Source organism: Uloborus diversus, chromosome 6, assembly GCF_026930045.1.
Source record: "Uloborus diversus isolate 005 chromosome 6, Udiv.v.3.1, whole genome shotgun sequence".
In the NCBI taxonomy this organism is placed as follows: domain Eukaryota; kingdom Metazoa; phylum Arthropoda; class Arachnida; order Araneae; family Uloboridae; genus Uloborus; species Uloborus diversus.
In genome coordinates this window covers 9,787,771-9,802,560 of record NC_072736.1, presented here as the reverse complement: position 1 = coordinate 9,802,560, position 14,790 = coordinate 9,787,771, and the positions used below count along the sequence as shown (strand labels likewise).

The 14,790-nt window shown below is 33.2% G+C and overlaps 1 protein-coding gene across 2 annotated transcripts in view; it reads left to right on the top strand.

The window, feature by feature from the left end:
• Positions 1-14,790, top strand: part of LOC129225271 (protein virilizer homolog) — a 95,576-nt gene that overhangs the window by 20,513 nt on the left and 60,273 nt on the right. For both annotated transcript variants that reach the window (XM_054859855.1, XM_054859856.1), the window contains exons 8-11: positions 1,312-1,460; positions 1,604-1,683; positions 12,623-12,783; positions 14,356-14,557. In XM_054859855.1, coding sequence (XP_054715830.1) covers positions 1,312-1,460; positions 1,604-1,683; positions 12,623-12,783; positions 14,356-14,557 — 592 coding nt within the window. The remainder of the gene's footprint in view (positions 1-1,311; positions 1,461-1,603; positions 1,684-12,622; positions 12,784-14,355; positions 14,558-14,790) is intronic.

The window sequence follows — 14,790 nt, the reverse complement described above, 5'->3', positions numbered from 1 at the left end:
TTTTCCCAGAAATTAATGTTTAGTAATTCTAGTCAGAGAAAAAGCAGGACTCGAAATATTGTCGCAACCGACTCATAACGGGCTCGAGATTGAACGGTCGATCACAATTGACGGTTTGCCTACCCCTGGTGTAAATGTTTCGAGGCCTACCCTAGAACTCCAGAGGTTTTACCAATGACTCCCAGAATCTTATAGCATTTTTGATTTTTTTTTGCTTTCATCTGAAAAGGATATGAATGTTGAGTTACATCGTAAAGCTCTCACTTAATCAAATACCAAATTTTTCTTAAGAAATAAGCAAAGCTTATGTTCCAATCGCACCGAACAAGTGATTTCAAATGCAGGACGCAAGATAGGTCGCAATGATAATAACTGAAAGAAGAAAAAAGAGCAATCATGACAATTTGCAGTCTCATAATTGCAATATGAGACTGCAAGTTGCAATCTGAAGTTTTATGTCATATAAATTATCTTGGTTTAAAAAATTTGTAAATGGGCATCCAAAATTACTGCTATTTAGGTTATTAGTAATTAGGTGGAGGGTAAATATTATCTTAGACTCCTCTTGTATACACTACTGTTTCTGCATTCATGTAGTACATTTCATGTTTTTTTTAGTTTGGGTCAGTCTTACCCGTGATAAACCTTAAACATCTCCAACAATTAAATGGACGGCAGTATTAATCTTTTTTCTAAACACTACAGGTGGGTCAGAAGAACCCTCAAGATTTTGTTTTGTCAAATGATCATTTTTAGACAATTGCTGGGTTTTGTACAGCTGTAACTCTCCTGCCATCTCTTATATATATATATATATATATATATATATATATATTGAACTTCTCTTTGATTCTAGACATTTATAGCATTGACTGAATATGCTACATTTCCACATGTTTTATGCCTGTTTAACGTGTCCAGTCCACAATGTGCTTCAAAGGGACAGTTCACTAATGCATTAGAAATATTCTACTGCAAAATTGAGTTTTAAAACAACTGCTTGCATACTCTCAATCTAAAAAGTTAAATTATTGTTTTTGTATAAATTATCTCATAAAATTTCTTTTTTTTAAATATTTATATACTTATAATATGAATATTATTGCTAAAATAAATGTATTGAATGTAATAATCATTTATTTTATAAATTTTTGTGGTTCATGTTGTATTTACATTAAGCAAATTTTTGTAGTTTTTAAAATTTTCTGTTTTGTTGATATCTGTTTATCATGCTTTGCTTTGAAATGAGCATGAACCATTAATGTTTTTGTCATAGTTAAAGCTTCTAAAATGCTAATTTTTTTTTCATAGCATTTCTTGAATCCCACTCTGTTTAACTTTGAAATTGTTGAAAACGGTATACCCAAAGAAAATAAAAATGCCCTTGAAGAAAAATCAGTTGAAGCCAACAAGATTTTAGAATCTCTTACTTTACCTGCTGATGCCGAACGTACTGAAAGGTACTTTATTATTTTATTTTTCTGTTATATTTGATGAAAAAATGACTCTTGTCTTTAAATTGACTCTTAATAAGGTTTCAAAACCTGATTAGTTATGTAGTGACCCTCTTAAGTGTGTTTGTCTTTTTCCCTTATTTTACTAGATGGGTGGATACTTTGGAGTCAATAACAGAAACCACTTTGTCAAGTCTTTTGTATTTAAAATCTAAAGAAAAGTTTGAAGGTATGTTCCCATATATGTTTCCAATATGACATATTGTAAAACTCTTATATTATTTTGTTTGGTCAGTATAGCCTATAAAGGCTCTTGCACCATTAAACAGAGTAGAACCAACCAACCAAGTATGATTTTCAAAATCATAACTTACTGTTTCCCTACCTATTAGACGAATTGGTACATGAAGCACACTGAGATTTATATGATCAGGCTAGAATTTAGACCAAAAAAAAACCCTTGAAAGTACTTATTTTAATGATAGCACTTTATATAAAATTTACATTAAAGAGTTAAGAATATCAGCTTTTTTTTTCATAGTAAAATCCTACTTGGTAGAACTTCTCATAATTGACATTGCTGTTAAAATCATGTATGAGTTTTATATTCTACTAGCTGAAAACACTATGTTCATCAATGTTTGTTATAAAGATATATCAAGATTTAAAATGAAAAAGCATACCCCATGCAGGAAAAATTAGTTAATCATGTTGTTCGTTGCAAATCAGCTTGCATCTTAGACGACAAAACAAACCTTTGCCCATAAGATGCTTGCTAATTTTAAGGTGTAATTGGGGTAAGATCTGCTGAGAAACACAGTAAGTATAATTGAATACCAACCGTAGTTTTTGCTTTGAAACTGATGCTAATAAACATTTTTTTTAAAGAGAAAAAATCATTTGAAGGGGAGGGAGTGCAAACAAATGTAATAATAATAATAATAATAATAACTAAATCATCAGAAAAAAATGTAATTAAAAGTTTTGATAAATTGATAACAAAGAAAAGTATTTTATAAGAGAAGTTGAGCAATAGTGTTTAAATAAACATTTGTTACTCTTGTAATATATTAATTAGAATTAATTCACTTCACCAGCATAATATTACTGTCAAAATTTTAAATTATTTTACAATCTTTACCTAGCAATGTATTTTTTGAAACCAATACAGGTGTATTGCATTTAAATTCCTATTGTTTAAAACTCAATAATTTCATTAATTAATGCACTTTAATTTCTATTTTCTCTCTCTTTTTTTTCAAAATTCTACTTTTTTTAAAAAAATAATATAATCTAGAATAGGATTCTGCCTTAAATATAACATCTACTGTCAAACCTCGTTAAACCGTCAACCTTAGTGATGGGCTGAAAGTTGGAGAAAGTCGAGGTTTAGACGAAAGACGAGTTTTACCCAAACCTGCATAAATGTATGTCTTCATGAGAAAACATTTAAAGGCATGTATTTTGCTTTCCAAATGAAGTTTTAAAAATAACAGCCATTGGATTTTCAGCAGTGTGTCACAGCTCACGGACGATTCTTTGGCTAACTTTTTTTTTTCCAGAACTTGAAAAATGTTTATCTATAAGCAGAGTCCAATTAAGCCAAAGTGGTGCCCAGATTCAAGTTCAATTTGGTGCCCCATTCGCGATAAACCTGCTTGTTATCAAAGTACATGTTTCCAAAAAAAAGGGTATAAATAAATAAATTTACCCTCTTTTGGTACCCTTAAAATTATAGTGCGCAGGTACATGGACCCACAGGGCCGTGCATGAATCAGGCCCTGACAATAAATTGACGGCTTGTGAATTTGTATTTGTTCTTAAACTCACAAATTAGAATTTTTTTGTGCATGCTTAAGATTGTTTTCGGCATCTTAGCAGAAGGAAGCAAAAAAATTGTTTGCTGAAGTCATCACACAGTGTCAACTCACTCAGCACCCTTCCTCGCTGGCTGGAACAGAAAAGAGGGTAAAGAATGAATGCTTTCGTAGCTGAGGAGTGAAATGTCAAAATGAAAAGGTTATGAAAAAAGTGATAACTTACGATGTTTAAACGAAAAGCCGAAGGGCTAAATTTCGTAAGTCAGTCAACAATGTTACATGCTTATACAAGCAGAGATAATATCACACAGTGGAAGGTGTAGAATCAAATGTTAATGTGAAGAAATGAACATTGGAAACTTGTTAAGATCTTACCAAAAATTTATTGGTCCATAGTAATTAAAATAAATTAAACTAACAAAAATAAGTTCATAAGAATAAACCCTGGCCATAAGTGGAGGCGGAGTTCGCAACTCCCCAACACCTATCGGACCTAACTCACAAGAGGCTGACGAACACAAAAGAAGAGAGAGAGAACGATTGGAATCGTTCACTATTTATACTTGCCTCATTTGCATATGATTGGGCATCAAAGGATGCCAACCTAAAACTGAAACTTTACCCGTGCCGAAAGAGTTGAGAAGTTAATCTAATTTGAATAAAGTAAATTTTATATTACATTACATTAGGAATGAGAACCGGATAAATATTGTTTACCGATGTCTATCATATCCCCCCTTCTCATTCAGTAATGCTATTAAACTTTAAATTTTTATACAATTTTAATAGATTCAAAAATAACCAAAAAAAAAATCCACAAAGGGCCAGGCTTAATCTTTTACAAAAAATTTAACAATTCAACAATAAACAAATATGGATATAGATCCATCATAATACATCATCCATCAGCAGATGCAGCTCAATGCATCACCGCTTATTTGATTGAAGTCCTTTCTCAAAAAAAAGTCCTTGCCTATAGATGATCCAAAGTCCAAGGAACTAGTAGCAAGTCCAAGATTAACATTTCCACTTCTAACTATCTTGTCAAACTGTAATTGACAAAAATACTCGAAACAGTATCTTTGAAAAAGATGGACACAATGATTTGAAATTTTTTTTTTTTCACAATGACAAAATTGTTTAAAACGCTTAGTTTCTAAAGATAAACTCTTATCATTGAATCAAATTCCTCCATCTCAAAGATTAAACCAACGAGAAATTTGAAAAAGAATTTCAGTTGTTACAAAAATATTTATACTTTAATATCCCATTATATTTATTATACTAAACGATTCAGTTCAAAACGGGTCTGCGGCTTCGTAAAAATATCGGCCCTATTGGATTTACTACCTACATGTTTTACGGTAAAAATGTCCCGTTGAATCAAATCACGAACAAAAAATAATTTTACATCAATATGTTTTGTGCGGTGATTTTCAATCGGAGATTTAACAAAGTCAATGGCCGATTGATTATCAACGTACATTACAGATTTAATTTTACTTTTTCTAACAATTCCCCAGCGTAAACATTCGTTTAATACACGGTCAAACCACATAAGCTCTTTAGACACTTCACAAAGGGCCACAAACTCACTTTCCATAGTGAAAAGGCTAATACAACGTTCCTTGAAGGTTCACCATTCAATCGGCGCATTATCCAACAAAATTAACTGCCCCCCGAGTGAAGTTCGATCATCTCGATTAGCTGCATAATCGGCATCAGAAAAAGCTATTAATTGGGTTCTATTACAGTTTAATTTAAGTTTTAAGTTTGAAAAACATAACCCAGAAGTTTTAAAAGACCGTTCCAATGAATGACACCAGGATTGCTTTGAAATTGACTGAAGATATTGACCGCATAACAAATGTCTGGTCTCGTTCTGCTCGCAATGAAAGAAAGACAACCCAACAAATTACGATAAGGAATCTTTGACATTTCAAATTTTTCATTTTCTGTATTAGGACAATTCAATTTCGAAAAAACAGTACCTTTACAAATCGGCAATGATGAAGCCGGAAAATTAAAATGTTTGAACTTTTCAAAAACTTCAATGATATATTTCGTTTGAAACAAATTCAAAACATTCTCAGTTCTTTCAAATTCAACACCTAACAGTTTTTTCGTTTTTCCGAGAACTTTTAAGTCAAAATTTTTCCTAAGTAAATTTAAAACATGATTTAAATTCTTTTCTCTCCGTGCGAGCAAAACAATATCGTCAACATACAACAATAAAATGACACATGAATTATAAATATAAACACAATTACATTCTTCAAATTTCTGAAAACCAATTTTCAATAAAACACTGTTTATCTCAAAAAACCACATACGGCCACTCTGGTGCAAACCGTAAATCGCTTTATTAAGCTTACAAACTAGATTTTCTTTCCCTTCTATTGCGAAACCCGGTGGTTGTCTCATAAAGATGCATTCTTTTAGAGGTGCATATAAATAAGCATTTTTTACGTCACACTGCAAATCGAACCCACCTTCTGATATTTTCAAGGAAAAGAAAAATCGAACCAATGAAAAATGAATCGTCGGACTAAAAGTCTGATCGTACGATTCAGGGGATTGTGCATATCCCTGAGCAACAAGTCTCCCACGATACCTAACAATTTTCCCCGATTCATCTCTTTTAACATTGAAAACCCATCTTGATCCGATTGGTTTTTCATTTGCAGGCAAAGGTGTTTAATCCCACACTTTTCTAGAATGCATAACCTCTAATTCATCCCTCATTGAATCTAACCACTGGTCCTTTTGCTTAGATTTAAGAACCTGTTTGTAACTCTTAGGAATTACAATTTCATCATCTAGTCATAAGTTACATAAATTTAAATGAACAGTTTGATCAGAAATTTCACCTTGATAAAAATTTTTACCATTAAAATCAAATAAATGTGGCTTAAACAAAATAGCATTTTTAGAACAATATTTTTCAACATCATTTAAAGAACGTAATCGTTTAGAAGAATGTTTCTCATAAAAATAAATATCAGTACGAGATTTATCTGACCTTGGGATTGCTTTCCTCACCCATTCTGTTTCATGCAGCTGGGCGCGTGGTGGGTTTTCCCCATTTTCACTCAAGTCAGAATTCGAATCTGATTCATCCCCGCTCGTCTCGCTTTCACTCTCATCAGAAGATAAGAATTTAGACGGCGTACTCGGGCTTTCACTTCCGTTATCCGATTCGGAATTGGATTCATTTTCCGAATTTTCAGAATCTGATTGAATATTTGACCATTTGAGACAGGGACCCAGCACAGCTCCACTAGAGTCACTCTCTGATATATTTTTAAAAGCTTCTTTGTAATAAACATTTTCATTAAAATTTACATTTATACTTTCAAACATTTTTCCGCTTTCGGGAATCCAGATACGAAAACCCTTAGTGTTAAATGCATAGCCCAAAAATATACCTTTTTTGGCTTTAACATCAAGTTTGTGTCTTTGCTGACGGGGTGTTCCAAGATAACACAAAACACCGAAAGGTTTGACGTGCCTATACTTCGTTTCACATTAAGTTGGCACTGAAGGGAAAGCTAGGCGAGCCGAATTGCAGCCGTTGTCAAGGAAACGAGGTTACTCTGCGTAGGGCGCGTGCCAGTTAGCGGCGCGACTTGCCGAATTTGGCGAGGGAAAAAAAATAATTTAAACTACCAAGAACAAAACAACAAAAAATTTCATATTTTTATCACAAATGCAAGGTTGTGAATGGGATTTCATTTTACAGCGGCGGAGAGTTATCGGAGAGTAATTAACAAATAATTCATGCCAACCATTACTTCGGAATTGGGAAAAGGTGCCATTCTGTCTTTTTATACATATGTATATGAATCAAAGATGTACCTTTGTGCAGAAAAGTAAAAGAAAATGTAACAGCGTTAAATCGTTAAAAAGAGAACTACAAACACCTGTTTTGAGGTTTCAAGGAGCCCCTTTTTCATCGAAAAAAAAAAAAAAAGATTGTGCTCACTTTTCTGCATTAAAACTGGGTGTTCCTTGAAACCCCGAAACACGTGTCTGCAATTCTCGGCAAATTTGTTGTTTTATTCAACGTTGTTTTATTGTCTAAAATAATATACTTCAACTCTGTCTAAGAGTTTTCCTTTTATACACTCTAGTAATAACGGTAAAGATCAGAGATTAAATCTCCAGTTTTGATAAAAAAAATTAAAAAAAGATCGCCCTTTTAAAAAAATTCTATTCAAATAAAAAACTTAGAAACTTCATGGAAACAATTAGCTATTACTGCATTCCGGAGCTTAGAAAAGATATTAATTTTTAATTTTTCAAAAAAAAAAAAAAGGTCGATTTTAAGCTCAACTTTTTTATGAAAAAAGTTAAAAAATAAACGAAAATGCATCGAGGTTTGTGCAAATAGAAAAGTTATGGCACTCAATTTTGCGTGACTGTGAAAGTATATGACTAACCCCGAAACTCAATATATTAAAAATTATTTTACTTACCTTAGCGTAGTTAATGCATCCTATTTTATAAGTATACTTTGGGAGTGAGTAAATTTACTTCCTATAAAAAATTAATTTAAGTAGGGGTTCTAAACCTCGAGGGGGTGGGGCGAATTAATTTCGTATTTCGAGAGAGATGTGTATGTTTCAAATTTAAAATGAAAAGTAAAACTTCTTCATGCAGCAGTTCATCGGTGTAAATTTGTAATAGTGTATCTGTACATACGTGAGAGCATTTTATTTTTTTTCCTCCATAAACTTTTCAAACGATCCAAAAAAAAAAAAAAAGACTTTTGCCGTAGTAAGGATTTGTACACAACAAGTATTCATTACATTCAAACAAAATTCGGCTTTCTTCCATTTTTTCACAATAATTTTCTTGAAGTTTGGGCTCATTATGTAAGAAGCGAAAGCTATTTAAAACTACCAAGTAAATAAATCTCAAATTCAAAGAAGAAAAAAAATCCCGGTGTATTTGTAATTTCAGCATGTAAATAATTGAAAACTAATATTTTCATTTCATTTTTTATTTCTTACTCACGAAAACAGTTTTTAAAAATGTATTCAATTGCTTGGAAATAACGATGAAAAGCATAAATGAGAAAACAGACCAGGCGGAAATAGCGAAAACGCTTTGACCACAATGTGGAGAGTTCATTCAAGAGTCATAATGACAATCAGATGTTTTTCCTTGGGCGATGCGAAGTGGGGAGAAACGAGTTCTGGGGGGTTTGCCAGTCCACAGGAAGTCCGCCAAGGTTAACCTTGAAAACTCAAGTCTTCGCCAAGACAGAAGTCGAGTTACGGCGCTTTGATTTTCCTTTCGTAATCAAATTCTTACAAATTAAGCATATTTAACACACAACAACTTCAACTATATGTCTCAACCACATACAGTCTCTATTTTTTGTCACATCATTTATGAATTTACACCCGTTTAAACCTCCAAATTTACTAGAACTACTTCTCGTCGCGGAGTAGCACATCTCGTACCTTTCCCTTCAGTGCCAACTTAGATTGGAACATACTATAGCACTTGGCTTACATCCACCATATAACTCAAAAGGTGTTTTAGTTTGTCCTGAGTGACAAATCCTATTCCAAGTATAATTGAAATAAAGCATAGCATCCGGCCAAAATCTTTTACTTAGCCCGCTTTCTTCCAATAATACTGTTGCAGCAAGAGCGGCTGAGCGATTGTACACTTCGGCCAAACCGTTCATCTCTGGACTGAAAATATTGGTTAACTCATGTTTTATACCGTTATCCAAACAATAATTGTCAAAAACTTTATTTACGAATTCTCCCCCGTTGTCAGTTCTAACAGCTTTTACTTTAAGATTTAAAAATCTTTCAGCACGCTTTATGTGCCTTATGAAAATTTCTGGTACTTTGCTCTTTTCACTAATTGGATACAAAGCAGATTTACGTGAAAAATCATCAATGATTGATAAATAAAAACGTTCCCCCTTATTTCCCTTAATATTACATGGACCCCACACATCAGCATGAAGTAATTCAAGGGGACACTTGGACCGTATTTTACCTATTGGTTTAAATGAAACACGTTTAAATTTACCAATTTTACAATTTTCACAATCTATTTTTACATTTTTGAATTTAGGCAGGCCATGGACACACTCAAATTCACCGCTCTTTCTGATGCTATCGGTGTTAATATGTGCCAGCCTTCTATGCCACAATTCTAATTTTTCTACATTAGAGCATTCAATTTTCTCATTTTCGAAATGATCATTACTTTTATTTGGTTTTATACTTTCTTGATACGATTTATTATACAAAATTTGAGGTTTTACAAAATAAATGCCATTTCTTAAAATTGCTCTAAATATAAATCCATTTCGACCAGATATCGTCACGGAGTCGTTTCCCCCTTCAAACTTAGCACCCCCCTTATCGAATTTAGTACCCGATAACAAATTTTGACGCAGATTAGGAGAGTACATTACATCTTTTAAAACAATGATAGTATCATCAAACTTTAATTTCACAGTTCCCATCCCCAAAATGGGGAAAGTTTCATTTCTAACGGCTACAGCCATTTCTTTGTTTCGCAATGGTTTAAACTCCTCAAACGCACTACGAATGTTGACGAAATGATGGGTGGAACCAGTGTCGAAAATAAATTCATCTGGGTCTTCTGATACTTCATTTAGATGTACTTCGGAAATGAAAAAGTTCTGGTACTTACATGCTTCCTTTTCCACTGATGGGGAACTGCACCTTGCAGTTTTCTTGTTTGCCTTCCTCTTATTCCGGATTGGTGATCTTGACTTTCTGTTTCGTTGTTCGAGGTCCTTGTCAACCCTTTTATTTTGACACACATTCCTCTTATGGCCGGGTTTATTACAGTTAAAACAAATTAGTTTCCCTTTTACTCCTTTCTTGTCAAAATTACCCGGTTTCTTTACAAAGTTAGCCCTGCCGATAATTTTATCATCCTCGTCTTTTAGTCGAATTCGCGATTCCTCGGCAATAAGTTCACTGAGTACTTTATTAAATGTGAATTCCTGTGCAGTAGTTCTAAGAATAACTTGACAAATATTGTCAAATTCTGAGGGCAAATGACGCAAAATTTGAAAAATCAAATAATTTTCAGAGAAATTCGCGTCTATAGACTTAATTCTTTCGAAAATTTGCCGAGTACGGGCAGCGAAAAGATTTATCGACTCTTCCTCTTTTATACGACATTGGGATAACTCTGAAAACAATGTCATATGCTGACAACGATTGTCAGGAAAGAAGTGATCTTTCAAAGCCTTCCAGGCATCAGCCGCGTTGACCTGATTTTCGATTGTCTTTTTGAAATTTTTCTCCAAATTTAAATAAATTATGGATAGGGCCACATCTTGTCGATTTTGAAAATTACGAATCTCTTGCTCAGTAGCGTTTTTTTCATCATTTGAAAAAGGTTCTTTTTCAATGCCATTTACAATCTTCCACAGACCTCGTTCCATTAGGACAAATTTAATATCCGATGACCAACTCACATAGTTGTCAGACCTTAATTTTTCAATAGGAACACTCTGGGATGCCATGATTGATAGGAACACCAAAAAGGCCAAAAATAAAAAAATCCTAATTTCAAAAAAAAAAAAAAAAAAAAACAACCAACAAAATCTCAAAATATCCCCGAAAAAAAAACCTAAATAGTGCAACTGTTACAGCTTCCCCCCTGGAACAAGTCCAGGTCTTCCGCTGAATTTAGCAGCCACTATTCTGCCTAACACCAAACCAACTATATCCCCCCATAAAATGCAAACGAAACGTCTGAGAAAAGTTTACACTACACATGGCTTAAAGATTCGATACAAATCTCCAAAAAGTAAAAGAAAAGCTTCTATTTTCACAGTTTTTATTCAACGCCGATGCGGGGAAAACAATTTGAAAAGATTGCCAAACACTTGTCATCTACCGATTCAGCAAAAAGACAAGTCAGTTACAACATTCCATTTCATCACAAAAACACGAAGTCTAATACTCTACCCTGCTGACAATTCGAAAACATCTTAATACATTTATATTACTCATGATACTGAACACGTAATTATTATGATACAATTGGGTAGGGCTGGGCCCTTAACCCTTATGATAACTTACGATGTTTAAGCGAAAAGCCGAAGGGCTAAATTTCGTAAGTCAGTCAACAATGTTACATGCTTATACAAGCAGAGATAATATCACACAGTGGAAGGTGTAGAATCAAATGTTAATGTGAAGAAATGAACATTGGAAACTTGTTAAAATCTTACCAAAAATTTATTGGTCCATAGTAACTAAAATAAATTAAACTAACAAAAATAAGTTCATAAGAATAAACCCTGGCCATAAGTGGAGGCGGAGTTCGCAACTCCCCAACACCTATTGGACCTAACTCACAAGAGGCTGACAAACACAAAAGAAGAGAGGGAGAATGATTGGAATCGTTCACTATTTATACTTGCCTCATTTGCATATGATTGGGCATCAAAGGATGATAACCTAAAACTGAAACTTTACACGTGCCGAAAGAGTTGAGAAGTTAATCTAATTTGAATAAAGTAAATTTTATATTACATTACATTAGGAATGAGAACGCGGATAAATATCGTTTAACGATGTCTTTCAAAAAGTGGTGGAGCAGATATATTAGATCTGGTTAAAGTTCGTGGAGACGTCCGGAACAATGCTCCTTGGTGACTGAGTGCGGCAGGAGCGGAGTAAACAGAAAAAGAGATAAGATCGCTGGACAATTAAGTAGAGGCTAGTGTAGGTGCATTAAGGGGCATTAGTGGCAGCTATGTCTGACATTCATGATTTCTCTCTCTGGCTCCTCATGGACAAGTTTGAATTGCTTGACATGGTCTTTCAAGATGGTAGTTTAAACAGCAATATTATCATACCAAGTATGCAGTTTCCCTCGAAAATCAGTGGCAGGCAGCGGGGAATTTGTATTGCGTTCTACGCTGAACATTTTTTTCACCATATTTCTTGATGAACTAAGAGGGTGGCATTTTTTCCGGTGGACTCTTCAACAAGGTTCGACTGTACTTTATATTTTTAAAGTATAATTTTGGGGTACAGACTTTCTTGCAAATTTTACTGAAAAGTTTTAGTAAACATATATCATTATAATCTAATAAATACAACCACCACAGTTTTATTCCACACTCTCAAACACAAATTGTCATGATGGGAAGGGATATTTTTGATTCAGTATGCAGTCTAATCAAAACACTACTTGAACTGAATAACCCATTTTTTAGTGAAAAGAACATTTCGTAAGGGCATTGTACAGAAATAAACATTATGTAGAGCATTAATTTGTCTTTTTGAAAATATCAATTATTATTTGTTTGATTAATTTCAGAAATCATTGATGTACTTATCAGCTGGGTTGTAGAAGGACTTGATTTTGAGCTTGCTCTCAAGCAGCCTCAAACAGCTTACAAAGTCCGCCACCTGAAAGCTGGGATTCGTCTCGCTACTCTAATGTTCCAAACCAAGGCAGATATAATCAAGAAACTCTTGGTATTAAATTATTCTTTCATTGTATTTGCATGAAGTTGTAGCCTTCATTTTGTGTTGGTTTAATCACAATCCTTTGAGAGAGAGAATTTGTTTTTGGTTTTCATTTTTATCTAAATTATTTATTTTCACTGTGTTAATTTGGGATAGCCTGTTTCTCCGATTTTAAAAGCTGCCTCTCAACACATTTGTAGATTTTTTTTTTGTTTGATCCACAAGTTAGTTTTGTGAAAAAACTATTTGTCGTGATTATTATCTCTTCTGATTCATTTGAGTTGCTACTGAATTTTGATGCTTTTTCTCAACTCCCTAATGCCAATCCTCTATGTTTTATATTTGCATGAGGGTGGTCCACTACTATACTTCCTTGCAACTTAAGTTGACAATGACGTCGCAATGCAAGGAAGAAAAACTGAGTTAAAAGATAAAATGTCACACTTACTAGCTACCTACCCTACCTGCTTCGCGAATAGGATGAGATTGCCACCTGATCAGCTGCTATTGGCTGGCACATTTGATTCAAATGGATAAAATGCTCCGCGCTGCTTCGCTGTTAAAATTGAAAATATTTAACGATTGACAGAAATTATGACAAAAAAAGTTTACCCATGCGTGCGTTTAACTAACTAATGCGATTTCTAAAGTGAAGAACGTAATTACACCAAAATGTCGGTCAAGGCGCTAGGAACTGTTTCCTTCACCTGGCCTCTGCAGTCAAGTATAAGTCATCTCAAAAGTTCGTAACCTTTTTTAATTAGTTTAGTAACTGCAGGATAGATTGGTTTAGTTATAATTGATTTTCTTCAAATTATTCATCAATAAAATTGTTTTGTTTTTAAATGCAAAAATAGAGATCTTTAATTTATAAAATCATTTTAACTGAGTGCAGAATCACACTGCTTTTTCCTGCAGATTGTTTTGTATAGTTTGATTCAAATGTTATCTCCTATTTAGGGGCTGTTCACAAATGATGTCACGTTTCAGAGGGAGAGTAGGCTGCATTAAATTGTGAAAATTTGTGACAAGGAAATAAAGAAACAAAAAGTGTGACATCACACATTTTTTATAATAAAAATATGTTTATAAGAAAGAGTATGACAAGTGACAAGAGAAGTGGAGAGGATCAGGTGAAGTGTGACATGGGGGGGGGGGGAGTTCAACTTTTCCAGATATTTTGTTTTTTTACCAGATTTTTAACTACTATTTTTGGAAAAGTTGATATTTTGTAGGAGTGACTTTTTTTTCTTTTACCTTACAAGAAAAAAAGTCATTGACTTTAAAAAGAATAATAATTTTGATAGTTATAGATTATAGCTGAGGAGAGTCAGGCAGCATCAATATCTTAAAAATTATCTATGATGGCTTTTTTTTTTTTTTTTTTTTTTGAATCATTAAAAAAATATGTTGAGTGGTCAAAATTTTTCAGTTTATATTTTTGGTTTTCATTTTATGGAACATAACTTTTACTCCCGTTTTAACTATCACAATTCAATTACTATACCACTTTTTTGATTTTTAACTACTGTTTTGTTAAATGTCCCCAATTTATTTTAAAATGCATTTTCTCTCTATTAGGACAAAGATATTCCAAAATATTTAGTTGAGTTATTTGAACAACCATACATGGTTTTACCAGTTAAACTCCTTATTCTACGAGGTATAGATGCTGTAATTTCTACTCAACAAGGCATGGAGTATGTTGTAAATAAGCCTTTGCAGATTACTAAGTCTAAAGATGAGGATGTAACCATTAAGAATGAAAACACAGTACAAACTGGTAATTTTTTTTCTTTTTTTTCTATTCTGTGATTATTATTATTTTTTTTAAAAGTTCTTTTACCACTTGTTATGTTTTAAAGCTCCAACAAACATGTACACATTGCTTGGAATCTAGTTCTAATTATCTTGAATAAAATGTAATTGTGTCATACTTTTAACAGAATGAGAGTTTTATAACAGTTACTATGAGGTTTTAATAGAATCTGTTTTGCTATTTGTACAAACATGGTG